Source organism: Sinocyclocheilus grahami, unplaced genomic scaffold, assembly GCF_001515645.1.
Source record: "Sinocyclocheilus grahami isolate Dianchi unplaced genomic scaffold, SAMN03320097.WGS_v1.1 scaffold626.1, whole genome shotgun sequence".
Classification (NCBI taxonomy): domain Eukaryota; kingdom Metazoa; phylum Chordata; class Actinopteri; order Cypriniformes; family Cyprinidae; genus Sinocyclocheilus; species Sinocyclocheilus grahami.
Genome location: NW_015505805.1, coordinates 445,955 through 473,769, shown reverse-complemented (window position 1 = coordinate 473,769; position 27,815 = coordinate 445,955). Strand labels below are relative to the sequence as shown.

Below are 27,815 nucleotides of genomic sequence, written 5' to 3'. Positions count from 1 at the left end.
CAGATATCGTTGTTTTAATGTCATAAATGTCTTTTTATTGTTGTTAGCATAACTGTTGCAAATATAATATATAAAAAATTATATATATACAACTTTTTAAAATGTATATTTTTACACACACACCTATATACAGAATACATATCAAAATAAGTCTATAATAAGAATTATGAATATATATTAATTAGGTAATACAATTATATTTGTTTATTATAATATTTCACTCAAATTATCATGTTAATAATTTCATTTAAAATTAAAAAAAATATATATAGTAATAATAAGCCTTTTAGCCCCTTGCTCTCTGTGTTTAGTTTTTTTCTTTTTTCAATTTTTTTCCCTTTTGTAGTCTTTTTATTGTCATTGCAACGGTTAAATTTAATTGTAACAGAAAATAAGAGATTTAAATCCTATAGCTTTGGAAAACAAAAAAAAGGGCATTAAAGTTAGATGAATACAGTTGGTGTTGGTAGGAACAGAGCGGTTCTGTGAATCAGACTCATGAATACGCTTGATGTCCTGTCGTGTTTGTGAATAGAGAGGTTTTGTGGTGTGGTTCAGTGATGGATGCCAAGGCTAGCAGCGTGACATGCTTGCCATTACTCACAAGCAATGAATTCCCGGGTTTGAGTTAAGACAGAAAAGATCCTGGACTACATCAAAAGCTCTTCAGTGTGCAATAAAGCAGATGCCTCTCTAGAACAAAATGAAAAAGAATGACACAATTGCACTCATGTCCCTATATAAAGATATTATGCTTCAGTATTGCTGTTTGCCAGCTCCAATTTAGCTGATTTTTGATCATGGTTCTGACTGCATTTGAAGTGAGTTGAAGGTTTTAATAATCGCACACAACTACTTCCAATTCCAATTCTCTGAGAAGTAAAAAGTGATTTCAAAATATAGGAAGCGGTAACGCATCCACACTATTGTGCTGTACTCTCACTGATATGGCCAGGTTAGTGTGTTGAAAATACATGCAATCGCAATGAGATTTTAGTCATGGGAATGCCTCAAGTCGTCTTTCATTTCCTCTCATGAGCTTTCCAGATACACCAAATTGTCCTGCATATTGCATGCAGTCTGGGTACTCAGCTCAGATTCTCTCACACTGATGCATGCTCCATTATTAAGTGCAATAGGCATAGAGAACTAGAGCTTGCTGATTTGCAAAGGGCAGTGCTCTTATCAACACTTAGTGTCATGAGGATAATAGAAATATGATTTATTTGGCTTTTAAAGGGCTTCATCCAATTAGAGTCAGGTGAAGTTGCTTCCATTCCATACAAGTTTTCTTTATCTAAGTCCTTTGAATACATATGCATTCAATAATGTAGTTGCTGCTGTTATTGCAATGCAATGGCATGCTTTGTGCACTTCATATAATGGCTCAAAGGTCAAGCCTTTCATTATGTCGCTTATGCATTCATAAAGTAAAGACTAGACTACTATAGTACTCAGGCACATTATGAAAACATATTATCACTAACGGTGATACTGCTGTATGACATTGAACTGAAAGGAAATTCATTTTGAACAGTATTTTAAAAGATTTGACGCTTTTTGTATTTAAGAATGCAAGGTATAAAATGACTGCTTCTGAAATGTATTTAAATATTCAGTCTTCAAAGCTTTTTAAACATTAAAAAAGGCTAAGTAAACATGCAAAGTTTTTCAAAGTTTATTTGAACTTCAATTTCTACTCCCTTACATTCAAATTAGAATTGCAATTCCACATTCTGTTTACTATCTCACTTCAAATTCAATAAATTCAGAAATTGTATTGAGAACCCCTTTTTAAATTCCAATTCAGTTGCTGAATTTAAATGGCAAATGTCGATGCGCATAGTATTACTGTTGAAGATCATGTGTAAAGTTGTCAAAACTTTTAGAACAATTCTGTTAAAACCTGAAGACCTTGACAAGTGTCACTATAAACTCCCCTTGGAGAAAAAGTGTGTCTGAGTGTGTCTTCCTCTACTTCTGATTATTTTTAAATTTTTATTTTACCTTTACTTTTGTATTTCTGCAGTGCTGGAGACTGTCTCGTCTACATCTCTTAAAAGCAAGTAACATTTTTCAAGGTTTGAAGGGTATTTTTTGGGCGGCCAATGGAAGCCTGCCCAGACATTTTTAATTATCTTTTCATTTGCTCTGGTTCAGTTATTTATAGAAGAAAATCACTGTGCTTTTGCATGGTTCCACACAAATGAAATAAGAATTTTGGGGGAAAGAAGGGTTCATTTGCATTCATTTGCATGCAATTAGCATATCAAACTTCTTGACTTGAAAGGGATGCCTTGCTTAGAAACTGTATTTCTCTCGCTCTCATATACACCAGCAGCTTTGGGGTTATGTTACTTTGTTTGCACATTAACAAAGAGGTTTCTGTCAGTGCTAATTGACGAGCTAAATCTAATATCTGATGATAAAAATGTTAACCAACAAAAGATGTGAAATAAATATGTTAAGTAAACCTACTGTATCTGAAAAAAATGTATTTGTCTTATTCTGCTTCTTTTTCAAAAATTATAAATTATGTATATTATATATGAACAACTATAATTTTTTTTATAAGTTGCTCCCTTTTCACTATTGTTAAAGGGATAGTTCACCCAAAAATGAAAATTGTCATTTATTCCAAGTTTTTCCAAATTCAATCCTTGATTCAAATTTCTCATAAGCTTAACTGATTTGGTCTAAAGAGAGAAGAATTGATGACTATTTTTGTTTGAAGACTACATATAAAATAGATACCAAAATAAATGTTGGTAACTGCAGTTTGACTAAAAGTAATGACTAAAAACGCAATGACTTTTCATCGACTAAAACTAGACTAATGAAGATGAAAGACTCAAATGACTAAAATGGGACTAAGACTATTAAGCATTTTCGTCTCAAGATAAAGACTAAGACTAAATCAAAAATGCCTGTCAAAATGAACACTGGTTTCTGTCAGTAAAAGTAGACAGCAGTAAGACTGGAAGGTAAACAAACCCTATGTGCCAATTGTCAAGTTTCGGTGAATGTGAGTGGTGTTATTACAGTAAATCTGTGTGGATGTGAGTGTGGATATGTAAATGTGTAGGTTAGTGACTCTTTCTGATCAAACCTTACACTTAGACTTCTAGATGTTGTTTGTGCAACAAATTGCATGCACTCATCTAGGTGTATTGTGGGTTATTTACTAAGAAAAAATGTGCAAACAGGGTGGAAACACCCAAATTGAAATGTTTACTTGTAGTCTAGTCTAAATACCAGGGGTTCAGAGAGTTTCATATCATGATTTCTATACTGGGTGAAATAATTGATCAGAGAGTCAGCCTGGTTTCAGGAGGCTTGCCTGAAGAAATTGCAGTATTCTTCACACTTGTAAACCACTGGACTATGTATTTATACCAAAACAAAATATGAACTTCAAACCACAAACTCTCCTAACCACTGCTGAACGCTGATGTACAACCAGGTCTGTCAAATCTGTGAAAAATAAATTCACACCAGAATAAGAGGTAACCAGTTTGAGAATATTTAAAATCATCACAAATTATTAGTATTTTTAGTAAGTTAAGCAGTTTTACAACAATCTATCAAGTTTTGTGATCTATAATTGTGTGTGTGCATGCAATGCATGTCAGAAGTTTGACAGTATTGGATACATTTACATATTTTTTAATTCAAAGGCTCTTTTTTGTTGCTCAATACATATTAGAATAATACCTGTTAAATTATTATGCACACAGTTGTTTTGGAAAAGACTTCCATGCATGAAAAATAATTTATGCTATTTAATATATTTGCATTGCGCATCCTTTTTTATTTTCCTTATTCATATAGGCACGCCCCAAATTATATATTCACTAAGGGAAAGCTGCAGGAACTGCACGATACACTATTTTGTGCATCTGAAAGACGCGCTCCTCAGCAGACCCTATTCATCAGATGTTTTCTGTGCATGCTATTTTTAAACACATTTTTAGTCAATCAGGGCTTTACTGTTTATTATCGGCTTCCTACACACACACACACACACACAATATAAAGGGTAGTAAAAGGAAGGCAAGATCTTCACATTTGACCTGCTCTTTATAGCTGGAAAAAGGAACTGCACTTTGAATTGTACCGGTTGCATGCATGTTAATTGGAAATTCCCTGCTATTTATCAGGCAAAGCTAGCTAATACAATTGCACAATTATCTTGTTAAACCATATTAATTAGAAATAACAATGGAGTCAACACAAATCAATTGAAACTTCAAGAGGTAAGGAAATTGCATTCTGACTGAACTCTTGCCTTGGGCGAGAGCGGGGCTAGATTAACAGAGTGATCCTAATCATGACTTAATCAGGGAGAATTATTCACTAAAGTGGGCTTTAGAGAAGGGCTGGTTACGATCAAAAGATCCCACCACAGCTCTTTGGCTCGTTGTGAGGGAGTAAGAGTTAAGCAAATGGTTAGAAATGTATCAAAACACATTATAGTAACAGCACACTTAAGGTAGAGAGCTGAGAATGTTCAGTTCTGTTAACCATTCCAATACTTCTCCAGTGGTGCTGCAATACCCAATGAATCTATAGCACAACCCTTACCAAAAAGTAGTATGCTTCAAGTTTATTTTAGTAAGTATACTTAAGTAAAGTTCAAGTATATTTTTAAGTATACTTTATGTAGTAAGTATACAAATATCAATGTACTATCAATGTACTGTACTATGTACAGTGTACTATTTCAATACTCCTTTCTAGTATACAAAAGTATACTTTTAAGTATACTTTTAGTATAACAGTAGTAAACTTTGAGTACACAACTAGTTTACATCTATGTTTTTAGTTTGTACTGCAAATATACTAAAAGTTAACTTATAGGTATACTGATAGTTTACTAATTAAACACTTTTTTAGTACACTTTGAAGTATAGTCTCAGTAAACTACTAGTTTAGTAGTATTATACTGCAAGTATACTTGTAAGTTTTCTTTAAGTGAACTTTACATCATACTTTAAGTATACTACTACGTCCCTATTTAGGTATTCATTTGTATATATTTTGTTACATAAATATTTGAACATACAAAACATCAAAAGAAAGAACAGGGTTCATCATAAAAAATACAATTTAAAAAAATCTCTCTCTTTATTTATTCCTTCTCTTTCTAGCTTGTACTTATTTGAACAATGTCTAAGAACTTGGTATTACAACCACTTCCTGTGTCTGTTTGCCTCTTTAAGAAGAATCGCTTTATGTATCCCCCAATTGTATGTCGCTTGGGATAAAAGTGTCTGCTAAATGACTAAATGTAAATCTAAATGTATCTGCTTGCAAACAAAAACATTTTATTCTGGCTTCATGCATTCTTTTTTTAAACACTTGAATGTGGGTAAGTTTTATAAATAAAACATAAAAAAAAAAAGAAATAAACAAGATTTTGAACAAAAAGCTGAAAAATGACTATGAATTGGATTCAGAATGATAATCAAAACATAGATGGAGTCGATCAACACCCCAAAGCTTGACAGTCATTATTACCTCTTCATGGGTCGACATTTTATTCGATAACGTTACACAGTTGCAATGCACAGTAGAAATGGACTCTTCTCTAATTAATTCATAGGAAAACCTTTCTATGAATGAACACACATATCCTTTAGGTCATTGTGTATGTTGTGGATGCTCTTATCACAAGTATTGCTCAAACTTTTTTTAAACACTTGAATGTGGGTAAGTTTTATAAATAAAACATAAAAAAAAAAAGAAATAAACAAGATTTTGAACAAAAAGCTGAAAAATGACTATGAATTGGATTCAGAATGATAATCAAAACATAGATGGAGTCGATCAACACCCCAAAGCTTGACAGTCATTATTACCTCTTCATGGGTCGACATTTTATTCGATAACGTTACACAGTTGCAATGCACAGTAGAAATGGACTCTTCTCTAATTAATTCATAGGAAAACCTTTCTATGAATGAACACACATATCCTTTAGGTCATTGTGTATGTTGTGGATTCTCGGAGCACAAGTATAGCTCAAATATATTTAGACTTTTTCTAAGTATAAGTCAAGTATACTTACATGTAATTTTAACTTAATTTCTGAGAAGTACATAAAGCCCATGTCTGAGAAGTACAGAAAATTAGACTGAAAGTATACTTTCTTATTTTTTAGTTTAAAAGAAGTATACTAATAGCACACTTGAATAAACTTCTTTTTCGTAAGAGAAAACAGACAAGCACAGTCAGTTTGGACTGACTCACAAAGAAATCATTCTAATGAGTCAGTTCTTTTTAGTGAATCAAAAAGATACAGTGCTATCGGTGACTCTTATGAGCTAGTGCTTTTTAGGAAATCAAAACATTTTGTGTTTGTTTAGTACTGTTATTTAACTTATAGTTAAGGCCAATTACTAGACCGCATTCATGCTCTTTCTAAAAAAGACACCATTAAATAATAAGAATCATTAGGATGCAGTATATATAAGGCAGAGCCCTAAGGGTGTGCTTGGATTACTAACATGCTTGTGAAATGAGCTGACACTTTGGGAGACAAAGTGCACAAAGGTTGAGTACATGTTTTTCTCTTATTCTCTGCTTTCTCTTTCCGCTGTCATTGGTTGAGTGAAACATACACGTATAAGAAAACTGAATGATGTATCCACCAGCATAAAGTAGATTGCACTTCACATCAGAGCTACAAAAGTCTCTAACATTTATCATGATTAAGTGTTTGCCGTTAACTGGCTGTCCTTAAGGAAAATGTAGACCTTGAGAGCAAGGCTTTATAGGACAAGGCTGTGCTCTTGCTGTTTGTATTGTTCCACTAGATACTTTATCAGCGCCGCATGAAATAGAGTTTGTGGGGGAAACTGAAATATCTAAATCCCACATACGGTATAGAATAAGAGAGACTGTTGACTGGCTGACTGCTGGTGGAGGTAATGCATCTGTAGCAGAGAAAATGAAAAAGAGAAAAAAAATCCTTTCATTTAGGCTTTAGAGTCTCCCCTTCACAAATCCTCATGCATTTCCATTTGACGCTGAAAATTAATGATTTTTTTTTTGTTTTGGTTGAGTAAGGCTGCGGTTTGACATGCGACAAGTGCTTGAAATGAATTATGAAACAGAATTTACATTCTGATTCAAGTGTGTGTGCATGTGGCCTCCTGCACGAGTGATTGAAATTACAAGTGCCTTCAATTTCCAACAATTTCAACCTTGTTAAGACGACGCTCACCTGCAAGAGCGAAAAATGAGCCCTCTAAAAACAGAAGTGCTCCTCTGTCATCCAAACCTCTTTTCACCACTTGTTTCCTTCATTTTTATCCTTGCAAAACATCTCTTACCCACTCCTATCATTCTGCACATCTTCTTTCAAACTCCCATGTCTTTACCAAAGATCTCAAAATCTTTTCACAATTTTCTTTTCCTATGTATTTCTCTTACTATGTTTCATGTGTTCTGTTGTATTCTCTTCTCTTAGGGCTCTTTACTATGTGTCTCTGTCTGGCTAAAGATTATTTGCTTTTTCTATTTCCAGTCCTGCTTGAATTTCCCAGCTGTTTCTGATACAGAAACCATTTCAAACCATCACGTCAGATGCAGAAAGCATAAAGGTTGCAATTTCAGTGTCTTGTACAAGCATACTGAGATGCTATACTCCAAAATATTTTAAACAGAAATGTATTAGTCATTTTATATAATAATACATTTTATATATTATAACTTTTATGAGTACCTGATAATTAACTAAATTAAATTTGTACCTTAATGTTTTACACTTATTAAAAATGATCTAGTGAAAGCAAAAAATAAGTGCTGTAAAAATACTTTCCTAATATACTCATACATTTTTTTTATTAATTAAATTAAATCTGGATTAAAAACTTGAATAAAAAATAAATACATCAAAATACCAAAGACATTTTCATTTTAAAATGTAAAATTAATAAAATTAAGTGTAATTTTTCTGCTATTGCCTAATATAACAATGTTGCTATGCAACCAAATATATAAATAATATGCCGATATGGTTAACAGGTCATACAGTAGCTGTAACTATAACTCGAGTGATAAAATACAGCTGGAACTGCAGAACTATCCGTTTTATAATAGGAGATCACCACTTGTTCAGATACGCCAAACCTTTATCCAGTTCTGGAAAATAACATTGGCATTAAAATGTGCTAGAAACTAATTCAGATTCATTTTACTTTCCTTTGCACTTCACAGCAGAGCTCTCTAACACTCTCTTTTCCTCTCTATCCCTCTAATCTGACCTGCCAGAGCATTGAGTCTCAGGATTGCTTCTCATGGATGAGGAGCTCTGAAGCGGTGTGAAAGAAATTATTTTCTCTACACACAGTTATAAGTTTTACCTTGTCAGATATCACATCATCGCTATCTTATTCCATAACATGGGTGGATGACCATCACATGGAAACCTACTGTTGTGCTTCATTCAGCATGGGAAGGTCATGTTGGGCCTGATAAGAGGAGGACTTTTCTATGCCTCAGATTTGGCATAGAAACATCTTGGCTCATCCACAGTGGCAGAATCTTCAAAGGAAAACCTTATGTGTATCAAAGAGTGTAGCATATTTAGTGAAAAGAAGGCAAATCAGAGGAAATCACTGCAAAACATCTGCTGAGGTTACAGGGCTGTGAGGTTAACGTAATCTTTTTTTTCTAAATGGCCAGGCAACAAAACTCTCAAGGCAACAGAGGTTGTTGTAGTACATTAGCAACACAGCGGCCAGAAGGAAAGTCTAATCTTTATAATGCTTGTATCAGAGGCATGCAAAGCTACTAGAACAGGTGTCCTTTTGGGGCTCTATGCCTGAAGCATTGACTAACAGGATCCCCACTGCTGCTAGTTGGGTTCTTGGAAAGTATGTTCACAAAACCTTTCAGTGTTTAGTGCTTAATGTTTTCATCTCTATTAAGGTGAACTTAATCATCCTTAAAATCAAACTTTATATTTTAAGTCTGTGATTACAGCACTGTGTTACATAATCAGATCCAAAAAATAAAGTACTTGTAATTAGATTAAATGGCATGGTGGTTAAAAAACATTTCTTAGTATTATCAATGCAAAAACAGTGGTGCTGATTTACATTTTTGAGGAAAACTGTAAAAAAAAAAAAAATTCAGGATTTTTACAGAACTTTCAAAGAACAGCATTTATTTAAAAAATAAATCCTTTGTAACATTATTAATGTATATACTGTCCTTGCTGAATGAATGTATTATATATTTATTTATATATATATATATATATATATATATATATATATATATATATAAAAAAAACACCTGAACAATAGTGTACATATACCGTCCTCCCATTTAATATGCATTTAAATGTATTTTCCTATCCTAACGGCATATGTCTGGATGCATTTAGCATTGTTTTTCCCTGCTGTCCATCCCTATCAGACTCATGTTTGGGTGCTGATCTACCAGTTAAGAACCACTGTATCAGATGTAATGTTCTCTAGTCTAACAAAATAGGCCACTTGTCGGTGAACTGGACCAAAGACTAGAGAAAAGCTTTTTATAATGTCTGGGGAGCGCCAACTCTCACTGTTCTGGATCAATGAATTGCAAATTGGAATATAGAGACACAAAAATGGCTTCTATCTTTGTGAATTTTCCTCTCATTGATTCTAGACTTTTTGTTTCATATGATGAGTTGTGATGTTTTAACAATAAAATCAGTATCACAAGCATACTCAATAATACATCCATTTCTGTTTCTCTCTCTTTCTGCTTATTCATGAGACAATGTTTTTATGCATATTTGACAATAAATCTGCTTTGCATGCATTCATAATCCCTCCCCTGACAAAACCCATTGCAAATGCTCCCTATATTTGCATCATAGCTTCAGGCCACAAAATTCACATCCAATTTAAAACCTTACAACACCACAGCCTATTGAAATGAATCTCACGATCTTGCTCCCTCCCAACAGTTCTCTCAGACCAGAGGCCTTTAGCAGTGTACACGTGGCTCTTCAGCTGCAGTGATATTGGCAGGGGGCTTCGTGAGGTCTCAACTCGTGTTTCGGCCCCATGTGGCGGCACACTGACAGGTGGGATTGCTGCAGTGTTGCTGTGGCAGTAGAGGCTTACCGTTTCAACGCTAACAAGAGTCAAATACCCAGCAGCCGAGGAGAAATCCAACGCCGACCTCCAGGATAGGATAAGCGAGCAGTGACTTACTTAGGCTTTGGCAGTGCCAGCTTGGCTGATTCACAGATTTCCTTTCATTTCACACCTTCTATTGTTTTTTTATTCATGCTTCTTTTTCAGTTTCACTATGAAAACATGCTGTAACTTTGAGAACTCAAAGCTTTGTCAGTGAAAAAATATAATTTATTAAAACAAAGATGCAAAAGCAACCTGTTCCATTTCTGAAACTTTCTAAGGATAGACTGACAGACATATGAATACAGGACTCATGTAACCCCACCAAAATGTACATGTGAACAACTCATATTTCATATTCACAAACTAACAATTAAGGCTTCTTTTTTTAAACATTAGCAGCTGTAGAAAAATGGCTGGGGGAAAAAAATGTAAAAAACTTGACACTACAGGGGTTCCAAGCTTTAGATATCTGAACTGAAAACTCGAAATTCATCTTATTACTGGATGTGAAGTGAATGACATGTATGATCAAAAATATAATTTTTTGATCAGCATATTTTAGGTTGTGCTGAATTCATACTTCACACAGATCTGGGCAGGTTGTATTTTTAGGTCTCAGAGATCTTAGTGATAGCCCAGGTGAGGAGGCTTTTTATATATATATTTTTTCCAAGAGGTAGTAGAAAGACAAGACAGTGAATCATAAAGAGACTATTCCCTCAGGAAAAGAAACCAACGCAATAGAAACAATTCAGCCGCAGCCAGAATGGCTTTCTGTTCTCGTTGATGCTCTGGGAGGGACCACAAGCTGAATTTGATACAGAAAGAGAAGTGGACAGTGTAATTTACAAGGCAACCAACATTACCTTCTTGAAAAAACAAAAACACAAAACAAACAAACAAAAAAACACAAAAAAGAAAATAAATGAACAACAACAACAATTGATAATGATACTAATATTAATACTAATTATTATTACTATTATTATTCCCTCTCTATAGTTACTATAGTATAATTATGTGAGAACATTAAAACAAAGCAATAAAAACTTTCTCTCTTTATATATGTGTGTACCACTGTATATATATATATTAATTCTCTCTCTCTGTAGGCTTATAATGTTATTAATAATCCTTAACAGTATTGTGATAACATAGGGTAAAGGGGAAAACCACATTTTGATTGATCATACTAAAATATTAACTTTTGACGGGCCATAATGCACTTAAATTTGTTAGCTTGAGTCATGAGTTGCTCCAAAAACTGCTAAAACACATGGCTGGGTTATGATGCACAACCGTCCAAAATGTATGTAATCACATTGATGTAAGCCCTAACACTCTCCTGTTCCTGTGTATATAGGTCTATAGACTAGATGAGGCAGCTCAACTAAAAATCCACATGCTCTATGAATCTAGGTCAACAGACACAAAGGGATTGTTTAACTTGGAACAGCCAAGAAAACAGGATTCTCTACCTGTCATGCCTATTTCTCATACATGCGCAAGCAGAGTTATTTTAATCATTTGTCATCCTCGTAGTGAGCAGCATCTACCGGTTGCCATGTTGTGCCTATTTTAACACAGTTTTGACTCTCTCTCTCTTTCCAAATGTCTGCTAAACTGTGGCTTACCACAATTTTCCCCCTGACTCTTTACCTTCCAAAAAAAAAAAAAAAACTTTTAATAAATCTTATAAATGATTTTTTTTCCCAAAGCCACTTTTTTTATTACTAAAATTCAGTGCTTGGCAGGTGTTCATTTTGGACCCTGGCTGTATGCCATGGTAGCCAATGCATCATAGACTCGTACATGCTTGGAGGACACTGTCTGTACATGGTACTTAGCATAGCTTTTAGATCTGTAACGAATCAGTTCATGGGAAATATGAATAATTAACCATAACTAGTTATAATTAATTATGAATATTTTAGATCCGCTGTAGATATTTAGCTGACCACTGAGGGGGGTTACAGAGTATTTGTTAAATATAGCTAACAAAATATATATTGTGTGTTTGATTGGTACAGACGCTACAGATCTTTGAACACAATGGTACCCTTACAGTGATAGCACTTCAGCAAATTGGTGAGAGCAAACATGAGCTTATTGAGAAAGTGACTGGTTGCACAGTTCAAGCATAATGCTTTGTGTTGAATAAGAGCCAGTAGACGTAAAATGCAGCACATAACCATCTAATGTAAAATGTGTAATGGGTTATAGAAAGTTGACTCTTGATGCAGCCCTGCATATCTAATTTTAATACAAAAACTACACTGTCAGACTCTGCTAGACTCAAAAAGGGCAGTCAGATACAAGCAGCCAGGCTTTTTATTTAGATATAATGACTAAATAATGGTACATGGGCCATTAGTCAATCATTACATCTAGAAAAAAAATCAGGGCACACTTACAAAATACCATTTAATCTATTAATACAATAATAAGACACCCTTCGGGTGAACTAGATGCATTCACTGGAGAGAAAAAAAAAGATCAAGGATGGTCTGGGGGAAGCAGCAGTATATAACATTCTGAATAGCAGGGGTCACAAAATACATCTAAAGCAGCATAAAGTATCAGTTCATATAGACTCCAAACACATCAAATCAGTGCCTGTCACTTTCTGATAGACTAAAAGCACAAATTGCTTCGCTTTATGTAGATGATTAAAAATGCCCTGAAAAGCCCTGCCATGCAAATAGATTTAATAGCATTATCTTTCTATAGAATCCACCCTCTCCAGTGAATTGATCCTTTGAGACCATCACCACCTTGTTTTGAGGAACAGACAGATGCATGGATGTCCTTGACTTTAAGTTGGGAGGGAAGAGTGTTCAGGGAATTAATCAGAGCCAGAGCATTTGAACTAGCTAAGCTTCAGTCAAATAAATGGGCCACCTAAAACAACACCACCAATTACCACTGATTAAAATGAGGACACTTGGCTTCTGCTCCTTCTTGACTCTTCAGTTTCAAACATGCAATGTCTCTGTGTTCCATTAGGCAAATGAGGAAAAGACTGCTCATGCAAAACCTACGGCAGTGAACCCTCACATCCAGGAAATGTTATTTGAAACGGTGCTCACGCTTCATACAAAAGGTGAACACTTCAGTGTCAGAAATTCTCTGCCTCCATTTTGTGAATCCTATTTTCAACCTTGAAAAAAGCCCACAGAGCCGAAACAAGCCTCTAATGAATTTCTGCAAAGTGCCACTTTTAATTAGCAGAGAAGGGACCTTAGACAGCTCTCAGGCTATGACAAAGCTGTCATTGTTAGCATGACTAAGAGCTTCATGCAACAACGAGAGTCCCAGAGAGGAGGGCAATGAGACACGAGAGTAGGAAAAAGGAGGCGGAAGAGAAGAGCAAGACAGAGAGAGAGAGAGGGAAAGGTGAAGACAAAATGAGAGAGAGCGAGATTTACTGGCAGATTGTTCCAGAAGGATCATTCTAACAGAAAATGGGTCATGGAATTGTCATCGGACTGAAACCGCTGAGCCTCCCATCCGTAGTGATTGCATTTATTTCTTGAGCGAACATTAGGATGACCCTTTCCCTCCATCGCAGAAACAGGAAGTGCAGTCATACCTGCAGTGTTTGTGTGGGCCGCTCAGGGTCTCGATGACAAAGCACTCCCCATCATTCAGGCAATAGGCCAGGTCTTTCTCCTGACATGGCTTGAAATGCTCCGATTTCAAAGGCGGTAGAGTTGGTGATGCTGAGGGATAAAGAAGAAAAGAGGAGAAAAATTATGCCATGCAACAGATTAAGAGGAAAAATATGTCAGCCAGGTGAGCAAAAGGTTAGGTGAGTGAGTCAGAGAGACCAAGATGATGACTAATAGTTGTAATATGGGGGATAATGCCACATATTTTGCAAAATCACAAACCTGTATGACCTTCTTCTGTGTAGATTTCTTTTCTTTCTTTTTTTGGCCATAAAATTTAAAGTTGTATGTTGTTTTGGACCCCATTGACTTTCATTCTGACAAAAACAGTTGAAACAATAGCTGAAATATCTTTGTTTAATGTTATAAAAATAATCAAATCATACAGGTTTGGAATGGCATGAGGGGCGAGTAAAGGGATAATTCACCCCAAAATTAAAATTCTGTCATCATTTAACTAGATCATAACATACCAATCCTCTATTACATTTAGGCTGATGATACATGGGGCAACTTTTTAAGCAATATTGCTGGGCAACTTTGGTTAATGTTGGCATCAACGGGCAACTAGATGAGACACAGGGCCTACGATTGATTTAAAGTATCCAGATATAAATTTGTTACCCATTCTCAGAGGGAAAGTTCCTAAGCAAACATTGCTCAAAAAAAGTTGCTTGGCAAAATTGCTAAAAAAGTTGCCCAGTGTATCATCAGCCTTGTATTGTATTTACTGTATGTTTTTCACTATCTTAGCACACAATCTACCAGCTTTCTGTATGGATTACACCATTTTAAGCACTGACAGGAAGTACAAGAGCTCTGAAGTCTTTTGGTAGAATATTTCATCACCATTAAAACCAATAGCTTTCAACACTTCACCTTCTACTGTACTTCATAATCCAAGACATCTCCTCAGATGGCTACCAAAAAAAAGAATACTTTAAAGCAACATCAAAGATCACCACATAACTACCAGATAATGCAAGAGACATCATCAATACCTTTCTGAAACAAGCAACCAAATGTCATCTTATTACTCTGCTGAGCATAGCTTGCTATTACTTGTTGTACAGTGTGCATGAATTTGTTTTGCTCCTGATCCATTACTGAAGGATGATGAATGAGGTTCAATGAAGTAATCACTCTCTCTGGCTACTTAGAATTAATACAGGAGTCTACTATTTTGGAAAAAGAATTCATTGTGATTAATGACGCCAAGTTCACTTTGCTAAAGCCAACATAATAAGGTAACCTTGCACTTATTACAGTCTTCAAAACGTGTGCAAGCTTACCTGCTGAAAATCTGTAAACAGAACTAATAATATGCCTGAGAGAGTAGTTAGAGGAGGAATATACTGTCTAGTTGAGTGAACGAAGGTCACCTTGTACAACGCACAAACAAGATTGACCACATAGTAATAATACATTTCAACTAAATCATGTTCTGCATGGAAAGAATGTTCTATGTATAAGTATTATTCAATTATTTTCAACTAAACTGCTTAGTAGTGCGCAATACGATTGACATTTGAACCAAAACGTAATTCTCAATATCACCACAACTACAAATATATACAACTACAAATATATCCAACTTTACCTACCAACAGAAAAGTCATGCAAAGACACCCATGTAAAACAATATATACCGAATAGCAAATGCCAGCTGCTTGATTGTTTAATATTAGCCAGTGATATATTTAAAATTGGATATACTGTATATCCAACTTTATCTGCATACATACAGTACATTCAATTAAAGCAATTGCAAATCTCGGCTACGTGATTTTTACTACTGTTGCAAAGTCTAAGCTATATTATCTCACAGATCTATATATCAAGTTGGATATACAGTACATCCAACTTAATCTGCATACATACAATGCACTCATTTATAAAGCAATAGCAATATCTGCTCAATGTGACTATAAAGCCTGAAGATATTAAGATACTACTAACATCATGATTTTCTGTAAAGCTGCTTAGAAACAAAATGTATTCTAAAAATGCTATACAAACAAAATCGACTTGCTTTGTTTCTTTGCACAAATATTCAAACTACCCTTGTATTTGTCAAATTAATTATGAGTTGTCATGATCAATTACACCAATTAATTACATATCAATATTTGGTAAGAAAAGCCCCCATTTGTACATAATGACTGCAGAGTAGGAAAAAACATCAACATTAAAGCTTATGGAATTTATTTATGGCGTCGAAAAGCATGATTAATTGCATTTTACATATAATTGTAATATACAAATAAATAATTAACAAAAATTAACATTCATTTTGCATGATTTTTTTGGCAGCCACTAATAACGTTGTTTGAGTATCAGCTGTGGAAGATATCATATTCACACTCATTCATTTTCAGGATATTCACCAGGTCCTCTGAGGCTAATTTGGCATGCGTTCAGGCCGCCAGGTGACGTGACAGAACGGCCCCGAGGAGGATCTCAGGACCCTAATAAATAAAACTATAAATGTTTTTAATAAAAACTCCATTCAGTTTCCAATAATTGCATCTGAGTGCATAGCCAGACCTTTTGACAAACTGCTGTCGGAATCAATGCAAAGCGCTTGTGCTTTGTGTTCAAAGCAAAAACGGGTTGTGCAGAGAACAAGGTCTCCATTAGTCATCCCTCAGAACACTGATGATATTGATAACAGCTTAGTAGCCCATCAGCTTCATTACTGGGCCCTTTCCTTAGGATTCACAGAGTCTGGTTTCCTGCAGACTGTCAGTTTCCTCTGGCAGGAGGTGAGAAAGGGCCAAGTGTCTAAGAGATTGGAGATCTACTCAGACCCTGACATCCCCTCTATCTTAGTTTGTTTCCGTGGGCCGAGGCAGGTGCAGGGTGTTAAGGGATGGGATTCCCCAGGGCCAAGCACTGATGCCGTCTCTCAGATGTGACATTCCCCCAGAGTGCCTGGCGGCTTGACATACAGTGAAGGTCACAGAGAATCGATTAGCTCAGAAACAGCAATACAGAGAACACTCTGAGAGGACAGAGAGAACTGTGGACAAAGCTCTCAAAGTTAGCTGATGATTTATGCAGCTCACTGAAATGTTAGCTTAAAGAGATAGTCCACCTAAGAATGAAAATTCTGCCCTCATTTATTCACCATCACGTTCTTCCAAACATGTATGCATTTCTTTCATCTGCTGAAAACAAAATAAGATATTTTGAAGAATGTTGGTCACTTGGTACCTATTGATTTTCAATGTCTATATAATAAAAGTCGATGGGAGCATTCTTCAAAGTATCTTTTGCTCCACATACAGATTTGGAATGACACGAGGGTAAGTGGTTAAATAATTAAGCATAATCACATGATCTGTTACACAATTTTAGACTTTTGACAGCTATTCTGTAAGAACCCAGTATCCATCAGGCTGTTTCAGTGTCCAGTTGTAAAGCTGAGACACTTTATCTTCCCTTTCTGTCAACAAATGCATCAAACGCTTGTGACATGAGAGAAGCAAGTCAACAAAATAGCTGCTTATCTATGAATACTCATATCTGGCAAAATGTCATATCTCTGATGGAACTTCAGCAATCCAGCAGCAGAAATTCACTGATATAGATCTTTTCAAAAACAGATCACAGTTTACAAGGTGAGGCTTCAGTAATTTGTTTTATCAAAGTCAGGATGTAGTGAATAGCTATGGTCTTGTCCTTGTAGATTTGAATTCCCTCATCACAGAGCACTTGTTGTTGGCTAGAAATGTCAGACATTGACAATCTCTCTCTGGCTGTCTTGCTATCTCACTCGTCTCTCTCCCCCCATTTCTCGTCTGAATGCAGAGGTCAATGGCGATTTCCTGTCACTGAAAGAAGACCACCTCCCATGCCATAGTTCTGCAGGCCACTCTGTGTTTTTGGTCTCTCTGTTGGCTGATAGGTTTAGGGCGTTCTTCCTTTAGCCAGCCATTTACAACGGCCCCCAAGTCCCTCAGAGCACAATGTTCTGGTCTGCAACCACGCCAAGGTGCAAGTACAGAGCAGGGCCAGTAGGGAAAAACACAGCGAATAGGTGACAGGAATGATAGATGTAACCAGAAGAAAAGGCATTCAGTGAAAAACAATACAGAGAGCAATAGAAACTGGGAACACATTTTCCCATAAGAAGGGAAAAATCACAGATGGGATCTTTTTAATATCTTTATTATTTCTCCCAGTCAGTCTACATGCTTCTCACATGTTTCTCATGAGGGTGAGATTATTATTATTATTTCTATTACCATCTCACTTGATTCTCCATTCATTTCAGAAGAGATCTCAGTGCAACATCTCAACTATTCTCAGATTTGCCAAGATCTCAAAATTAGATCCCAAAGATCCCAAAAGTCAAAGATTCAAAAATGTTAATAGTGTCTCAAACATTCATCATCATAATTTTACTGAATTTCACACAATTCTGTGATATCCAGATTATGCTCACCAAGAGTCAATAGGGGGTGCTAGAAAGTCTGTAAAATATGAAGAAAAATTGCCAAAAGACTTATATATAAATATACTCATATATATATATATATATCTCTCTCTTTATATATATATATATATATATATCTATATCTATATACACACACGCATATACACTAATGGAAGCTGTGCGTATTGGCATAAACCTTGCATCTGGAAGATGAGGCTTAGCTCTCATTGGGCGAGGGAGCCGTCTGTGATGATATAGACTGGTGACGTTTAAGGCAACAAACTTCCATGGTCAAAAAGAAGAAGAAAATAAAGCACAAAGGGATATCCATGCCTGCACGTCCTGTTGGAACAGTCGATCCATTTCCCAAAACAACCAGAGTATCTGTTAAAAAAAAAAAAAAAGAACAATCTCGCCGACCTTTTAGGGCTGTCAAAGTTATGCACTTATTAATTAAGTACATTTTGTAATAGTAATATTATCTACATATTAGATAATGTTACTATTTTGGTTTCTAAATACTAGTCAGAAATCAGTAAGATTTTGTAACAGTAAGAAAACATCAGCATAAAATAAAATAAATAAATAAATAAATATAAAATAAATATAAAAATCCCTAAAGCAGGCTGCACACTAGACAATTTTTGAATCTTAAAATATTTTAAAACCATGGGAGACCACAGACATGAAGACAGTTCAACTGATTTTTAGCCTTATAATCCTCTGAATGCGCACACTAGATGATTATACCAGACCACAAGACCACACACTTGATGATTGTAGGAACGATTTCACAGTGACACGAGATCTCACGGACACTCGCGAGAGCAAATGTGACTAGACCAGAAAAACAAACAGAAAAATCCAAAGAGATATTCTTTATAAAAGTTAAGAGTCAACTATGCCTACCTAAAACGGCTCGTTTCTTACATGCCCCCACATGTCTACGTCACGATCTGGGAAGATTTGCATAACGCCGCCCAAATGTTCACGCAAAGAAAGAAGTCATAACTTTTATTCTCGCTGTAGTATTGTTGTTGCTGCCACCGCCATGTAGTGAAGGCGCTGTGTTTCGTTGTGCACTTCATCCCAAATATTCAGATGTGTGCAGCACATTTTATGGAGGACTGTTTCCTGATCCTGGGAGAGTAGACTACAATGCCGGCTGTTCTGACTCACAGACTGTAAGTACGTTTTTTATATTTAAAGAATTTGCCACTGATGATTCAAACACGAGTTTTTTGGGCAGTGTAGAGTAGCACTTGTTGTTTGTAATTTCTCCGATCACAAATGCAGACATGGTTTAATGTTTACGTGGCGCGATGTAACGCAACGCGTAAAAAGACAGTATAAGTCATTATAATCCGTAATTATGTCCCCACTGGATGCAACAAATGCCTCGTTTATAATGGCTTTTAATGTTTTTGTCTCTTCGCTCCGGCCAGACAAGGCATCACAATATGGAAGGGCATAACATTTCCGTCACACGCTTGAGGTATTCGGCCAATCACAACGCACTGGATAGCTGGCCAATCAGACCACACCTCGCTTTTCAGACCGATGAGTTTTTTAAAAATCGACGCGATTCAGAAAGGCGGGGCATAGAGGAGAAACAATAATGTACAGTATGTGGAAAATAATGTGTTTTTTGAACCTTTTTTCATTACACCAAATACACAAAATAATGTTCTTTTTAGCAGCATCATATGACCCCTTTAAAATCCTCTAGTGTGCGGCTAGCCTAAGTGAATACAATAAAAAAAATTCTAAATAATATTTTATCATGCAGCTAATTATTACATTCATAAATTATTTAATTAGATTTATTTAGAAAACATTTAGAAATTTTCCCACACAGTATTAATAGGATGTTATACCAGAAAACATACAGTATAGCTGCCTATATCTCTAACAACAAATCTCAGACTTGTTTAAAAGCAATCTTTAAAATAGCCCTTAAAAAAGCACATGGAACAGGCAGTAGCTGCCATGTAAAATGATCCTCTCACTGCTACCAGAGATATGCATGAATGCATGTAGTGCCTTATCCTGTCCAGTACCTGTATGATAGCCACACCCAGGAGTCTGATTCACATATCAGCACACAGTATGATGTAGGACTGATGGTAGCGCCCTCAAGAGTTATTCAATAAAGATAGCATGTCTCCTTCACCCCCTCCTCTTATGCAACATAATTTATCTGCACAATAAAATCTGTTAAGCACCCAGCATCCTATCAGGCATAAAGGCTGACCACAGCTGGTGTGGTACATATGTATCACGGTGTGTCCGTGTCTGTGCGTGTAGCCCTGTGGTGAAGCACACTTCTTCCTGCTTTATATTCCAATCAATGGCAGTCAGGCAGTGGAGTAAAGGCGATCGATGGACGGCATGCAGGCAAAGCTGATACACCAAAGAATACAGAGCTATGTATACAGAGCACAGTTTAACCAACAGAGAGAGATGGGGAAAGAAAGAAAGAAAGAAAGAAAGAAAGAAAGAAAGAAAGAAAGAAAGAAAGAAAGAAAGAAAGAAAGAAAGAAAGAAAGAAAGAGGGAGGGAGGGAGTGTGCAATATGTCAGTCAAAAAGATTGTGATTATTTTGACAAACATTCTGAATGCAATTTGAACATCAATATGACAAGCATGTAACTATCTCTCCCATGTTGATGTGGTTTAGATCTAAGGATAAAAGCCACAAAAACACTTGTAAAACAGGGTGTGCAATAGAAACAAGTATAATTCCAGCGAGTAAAAAAAAAAAAAGAACCCAGTTATTTTTGCATTCTCACTGTATAAGACTCAAATCTCTTCCCACCCTATTTTAGTTGTGAAATCAACATACATATTATATTATTTTTAAATAATACAAATGTATTAATTTAATAATAATCAAGACAACAATAACAACAACAACCAACGTCAATAATCATGTAACTATCTCATGTTGATGCTGTTTAAATATCTACCATATACTAAAAGCCACAAAAACACTAACATTACATTAAATCTGCAACAGTGTTTGCAAAATTACTAAAAAAGATACTATTAATAATAATAATAATAATACCTGCAATTTTTTTCCTCACTCTAGTTTTGACAGAATTAGTCAACTCAACATATATTATATTTTAAAAATAATTAGCTTTAGTAAGGGACAATGCCCTTGTAAAAACCAAACAAAGTCATACTGCTATTTTACTGCGATTTATAACATTAATAATTCATAATAAATATTTTTAATTGGATGAGGAGCATTTAAAGCTGTTGACAAATCAAAATTAATGTACCAAGTTGCTATGTTGCCTGGCAACCGCAAACAGCCTACAGTTAGTCTAATCACAGATAATTCTGATAATTATTAATAACAATTTCAACTATTTATTCCAACTCAACATATATTATATTTTAAAAATAATTAGCTTTAGTAAGGGACAATGCCCTTGTAAAAACCAAACAAAGTCATACTGCTATTTTACTGCGATTTATAACATTAATAATTCATAATAAATATTTTTAATTGGATGAGGAGCATTTAAAGCTGTTGACAAATCAAAATTAATGTACCAAGTTGCTATATTGCCTGGCAACCGCAAACAGCCTACAGTTAGTCTAATCACAGATAATTCTGATAATTATTAATAACAATTTCAACTATTTCTTCAACACTGGTTTCTGTTATCATATTGTTATTGCTGGCATTTTAAATAAAACTATAATCCACTATAACTCACAGTAAAGCAAAGCCTCTGGTGGCTCGTTGCTTTAACTTCACTCAGAGCCTAGAAATGGTGTCTATCTCACCGGCACACATACACACACACACACACACACACACACTCACAATGGCTGCTGTGAGTCGGGTGTGTGCTGTGCACTGCTGCATTGCAGATGTTTGGAATGGCAGAGGAAGTCTCTGCTGTGACGGAGGACTTCAACATGCGCTGATTAAACTGACTAACATCTTCATACATGACACATGAAGCGTTTTATGTGAGGAAAATTAGCCGCTGCTAATGTGATCTTTTAGAACATAGAGAGTCTTATGTTACTTTGGGCCAGCATCTCAATAGCTTCAGCCATCAGTCTTCTGTGTCCAGCTGCTGTAGGACAAGAAAATGGATCTCTCTGTGCGTTATGAAAACACCCCTTTTTTGCAGTGCATCTCAAATGCCTGCTCTCTCTCCAGAACTCAGAGCTGGTGTGAGCTGGCGTTCATCCAGTCTAAACATAACCCTCTTTTCATACATTCTGTCCCCTATCACTCGCTCTCTGTCCATTCATCCATCCATGCCATGCTCTCCTGTCCCTGGTCCAGTCCTAACAGCGTGTTCTGTCTTGATTAGCATTTGGGGTAAATATTCACAACTCCAGTCCCACTGCTAAAGCGCATTAGCCTCTTTAACAAACAAACATGCCAGGGAGTCTACGGAGCGCTCATCTATAGGTGCCAGGATCAAAAAAAGCTGTTGGGACCCCAACCTTTCAAGCCTTTCTCTCATTCTCACTGTCCCACTTCCAGTGTTTCTGTCTATTTCATCTGCTGGCTTTGTATTCATCATGTGCATCATAAAGCACAGAATTAGACAACCTCTCACGAGAAAAGCTTGACTAAACATACATTTTAGCGAAGACTGAAATGCATTGTATTAGGAACAAACAAATCGCTGCAGTTTTGAGGGTAAAATATTTACTAAAAGTGAGTTACAGGCCTTAAAAAGCTGAACATACCTACAAATAATCCACTTAACCATATATGATTAGATTGCCTCGCGTCATATTTTAAATGCCATTTTATGAGATTTGCAAGTAAAATTATAGATTTTGCAAGTAAAATGAAAGGATTTAAGTTTGATGCACTTTATGCAAATATGTTTAAAATTTTAATTTTTTTTTTTGAAAAGTCTCTTCTGCTCACCAAGGCTGTATTTATTTACTCAAAATACAGCAAAACCAGTGATATTGTGAAATGTCATTACAATTACAATTCAAAATAACTGTTTTCTATTTTTAATATATTTTAAAATGTAATTTATTTCTGATGGCAAAGCTCAATTTTAAGCAGCCATTTCTCCAATTTTCAGTGTCACATGATCCCTTCAAAAATCATTCTAATATGCTGATTGTCTAAAATACCGTGCCTCTTAATTTTTATGGAAACTTTTATTCCTTTACTGACGGATACATGATTTCTTTTTTTTTTTTGTTATATACATTTGTGTTTTTTTTATCCAGGATGTAGAACTAGTGTCCAAATCCAGAGGTAACCTGGCTGCCAGTCATGCATGAGCATGACAGAATTGGGACCTCAGGTCCCCTTGCCCTTATCCAAACCTACATTGCGTAATTCTTCTCCTCCCTGACAGAGGACCACATCACCTGTCATTTGAAGAGCGAGGTGAGTGGTGCTTGTGACTAATGCTGAGATACTGTTGTGATAGACACAGCTGTAAGTAAAGAGCAAACCAAACTGTACACCTTTGAAAGAAAATGTCCTATCTCTGGAGTATGATGTGTGCTCACTAAATGTCACACAGTGCACTCTATGCACACAGAGACAGGTGGCACTGCAAATGATTCGCTATGTGAGGGAAACTGGGAGCTTTTAAAGGGGAAACACTCCTGCTAATTAAACCATAGATTGCTGGATAAAGTGCATTTTGAGAGCATCAAATATGCTCTACTATCCAATAATGGGAATTTTCATTGTGCATTATACCAAACGGTTAATCAAGATAAAACGTTAAAATAGTGAATGGTATGCCAGATGTAATTGCACCCTCCCCAAAAGATAATTTCCCCTTTTCAGAATAAATACATGTTAATTTGTTTGTGCCCCCTGTACAGCATTATTTTTAATGCCTGATGCAATTTAAAATTAGCATCAGCTTCAGTACTGATGTTACTGTGAAGATATTACTATTCTATACTCACTGCTGCCAATATGCATCATTAAGCACTCTTACTCTAATATAACAGACACTATTATGCAGTGGTGTAGGTTTCGATTAAACTTGGGGGTGAAACACCACTTGTGAGTATTGCCATGAAATCTAATCATAACAGCTTTACATCCCATATCGATGTTTCAGGCTGTTTATACATAATATACACACCCTAGTCTCTTTTTTCTCACCAAGGCTGCATTTATATTAACATTTCAGCAATATAGTGAAATATTATTACAATTTAAATGAACTGTTTTCTAATTTATTATATTATAAAATGTTAAATGAAAAAAGCTGAATTCTCAGCAGCCATTACTTAGTGTCACACGATCCTTTAGAAATCATTCTAATATGCTGTTGGGGTGCTGGAGAAACATTTCTCATTATCAATATTGAAAACAGTTGCTACTAAATATGCTTAAAGGAACCATGATAAAGACATTTCAGGATTTTTTGTTTAATAAAAACATCAAAATAAAAGCATTTATTTTAAGTATCTGTCTTTTGATGCTTATCTATATACAGATATTTGAGTGACTTAGAAATCCTGTTAATGCTTAATTTACTGGCATCTCTCACTAAACTTAATATTGAATATACAGACAGACGCATGGTTGAGGGTGACTATTCACTTCTTCCCAAATACTGAGGGACAATGTGATTTTCTGGATTTTTTTTCTCATTTTGTCTCTCATAGTTGAGGTATACCTATGATGAAAATTACAGGCCTCTCTCATCTTTTTAAGTGGGAGAACTTGCACAATTGGTGGCTGACTAAATACTTTTTTTCCCCACTGTATTCCCAAAAACTCAACCACACAAAAACGCATTTACAATTATTAACGCACAATCATAAATTCAGAGTAATATATAATATTGGCTCAAAAGTGTTTGAACACTAGTTATTCTCGCACAATCATTCAAAACTTGGTAAGTGTCCAGTCGTTTCTAAGATGTTTATTTTTGAATCAATATTTCAGGGCTTTTGATGGTATTTTTTATAAGGATAGTTTGATCCGTTGTGAATCATCTCTCCAGTGAAACGCACAACCTAAGACTCGCCTTTATTAGACTGAAAGACATCAGAGTGTCAGTATCTGTGCAAAAGAAGAAATCGGTGCTATCATCTGCTAAAAATCCTGTTACATTGTACCTGGAAAATGGCAACAAGATGATGCCACATATCCCTCTCCACCTATCTACCTCTCCCTGCTCTCAGCACAAAGCATACATCACTGCGATTTCCAGGTAGGACAAAATACAGTAGCTTGTCACCATTCATAACAGGCCACACCCTTAAGGAATCTTTCAACACACGTTCACGACTTCTTCACCTTCCCGAAAGCATCATCAAAAATGACAGAGGAATCTGTCTGTCTGAGCACATTTCCTTCCAGAGGCTATAAGTTCTGGGTAGAGTCCACCGTGAGAGGCTTTATTTGGCTGGAAACGTATAGAAATGTGAACATAATCTGCCATATGCTTGCACCTAGAGTTTTTCCTTTCCACGTATGCTGTGAATATGTCCGACTGTGCAGCGCGGCTGACATGTGAGACATGCAGACGTCAGCCAGAGGCACATGATGTAATCATCCTAACAAATCTGAGAGGAAACGTAGTTTCATTTTATCACCTCCATAGTCCTTCTTGAATTCCCTCATGGTTGTGTTGGCTGTCTTCGCATGTGAGCAACAGCGTTGAATTTCTTAATTAAGCTCAAGAGGAAGTTATTACTTTTGGGACGAGCACTGCTCTGTACTTACTGGCATTACCTCAGTCTCTCTACACATGTGATAATAGCAAGATGGAAAATGAGAGAAAAAAATAAGAAAATAATAGAATATGTGTTTTCTGTTCTCATTTCTGTTTCTAACAGGTTGTGTAAGCACAAGGAGTGCCGTTTTTTCGACGGTAATGTGGGACAAGCATTCTGGGGCTCTTCTGATTTCGGATAGGAAGTGACACATGGAGAGGTACTTGCTGTGTTGTGCGTGGAGATAGTGTGCTGGATGATGATTTGTGCTGGCAAACTTAAGGACTTGGGGTGTAGGGGGTGGGAGTTCTGCTGCAGCAGGAAAACCACTGTTTCCCAATGTGTAAAAACCAGCACACATCTCTACAATAACAGTTCTGTTTGCGTGAAACGAGAGTCCATTGAAGTGCATTCTGGGATACGTTGTCAGAGGAGCAAGAGAGGGAGGGTGCATGAGCTCAAAGGATTCTGTTTTCTCAGAAAAGCAGCAATCCAATAACAGGCCTGCCGTATATGATCTGGATTCTATATCAGATGGAATATCATTTTTTTTTATTCAAAAACACATTTTGACCCTATTTAATCACTTTCTGGTTTGAATGTGCACCAATGGCCTTCCGTATACAAGCTCAAAATAAATCGAATTCACTGAACAATCAGAAAGAGTGCAATGAAATAAGGGTGATGGATCAAAAGGAAATCCTAAAACAATAAGCTGTGATTAAAAATTCAGTTGGTGGTTATATAAAAACAAATATTAAGCAATGTAGGTCAGTCCTACTATCTTGCACCACTAATATGTCACTCTAATGTTTCTCATTTCAGAGGATTCCATTAGTTCACACAAGGCTAAACCCTGTCTGTACCATAAAAGTATGGTAAAAGTAGTTCACTCTACTTCTGTAGTACATTCCAAGTCTTCTGAAGCCATACTATAAATATAGGCAAGGAACAGCACAACATTTAAATCATCATTCATTGAAAACTCATTCAAACATTCACAATTTTTCTATGTCCAGATGCATTTTGGAGTTATGGTCAGCAGACACACAATGACATTTTACACATCAACTATAAATCACACAAGTGTATTTCACTGAGATTTGAGAAGATTTTAACAGCTTACCATTCTGTTTCTAATACTAATCTATATACATAATATACACAAAGAAATTAAAACCTTTATTCAGCAAAAATGCAGCAAAATGATAAAAACTATTGCCACAAAAGATTTCTATGTACAATAAATGCTACTTTAACTTTTCTATTCTATTATATTTTCTATTCTATTTCTACTTTAACTATTCTTCAAAGAATCCTGAAAAAAAAGTATAACAGTCATGTAACAATGAAGACTGAGTAACAGCAGCTGAAAATTCAGCTGTGCTATTACAGGAATAATACAGTTTACAATATATGAAACAATATATATATATATATACACTGTAAAATCCAATAGTTTACCTTACTTAGATTTAGTTAGTTATCTTTACTTAGTTGTTATACTTACTAGGTTTTATTAAGTTACAGCTACTTTCAAGGCAAATAAAACAATTTACTTACTGTTTTGAGTGACACTTACTTAAAATATTCAAGTAGCCACAAATGAACCAATGACATTAATAAACCAGTGAGAGGCAGCAGTGCATTAATATGTTGCTAATGTGCAACATAACAACAGAAGAAGAGGAAAAGGAAAATAGTCTTAATAGACTTTTCACCCATTTCCTCCATGTCTGCAGTTATTTTTCACTAGGTGCATTCACTCGTTTCCCAAAGTCATCTTGAATGTTGAATTCTCAATACAACTGAAATATTTGAGAGAACATCACACAAGCTAACTTCATAAATAAGTGT

General features: G+C 35.7%; 1 protein-coding gene across 1 annotated transcript in view; it reads right to left on the bottom strand.

Moving 5' to 3' along the window:
- LOC107557971 (pro-neuregulin-3, membrane-bound isoform-like) overlaps positions 1 to 27,815 on the bottom strand; it is a 322,432-nt gene that overhangs the window by 98,993 nt on the left and 195,624 nt on the right. Inside the window, exon 2 of the mRNA XM_016241569.1 lies at positions 13,738 to 13,867. Coding sequence (XP_016097055.1) covers positions 13,738 to 13,867 — 130 coding nt within the window. The remainder of the gene's footprint in view (positions 1 to 13,737; positions 13,868 to 27,815) is intronic.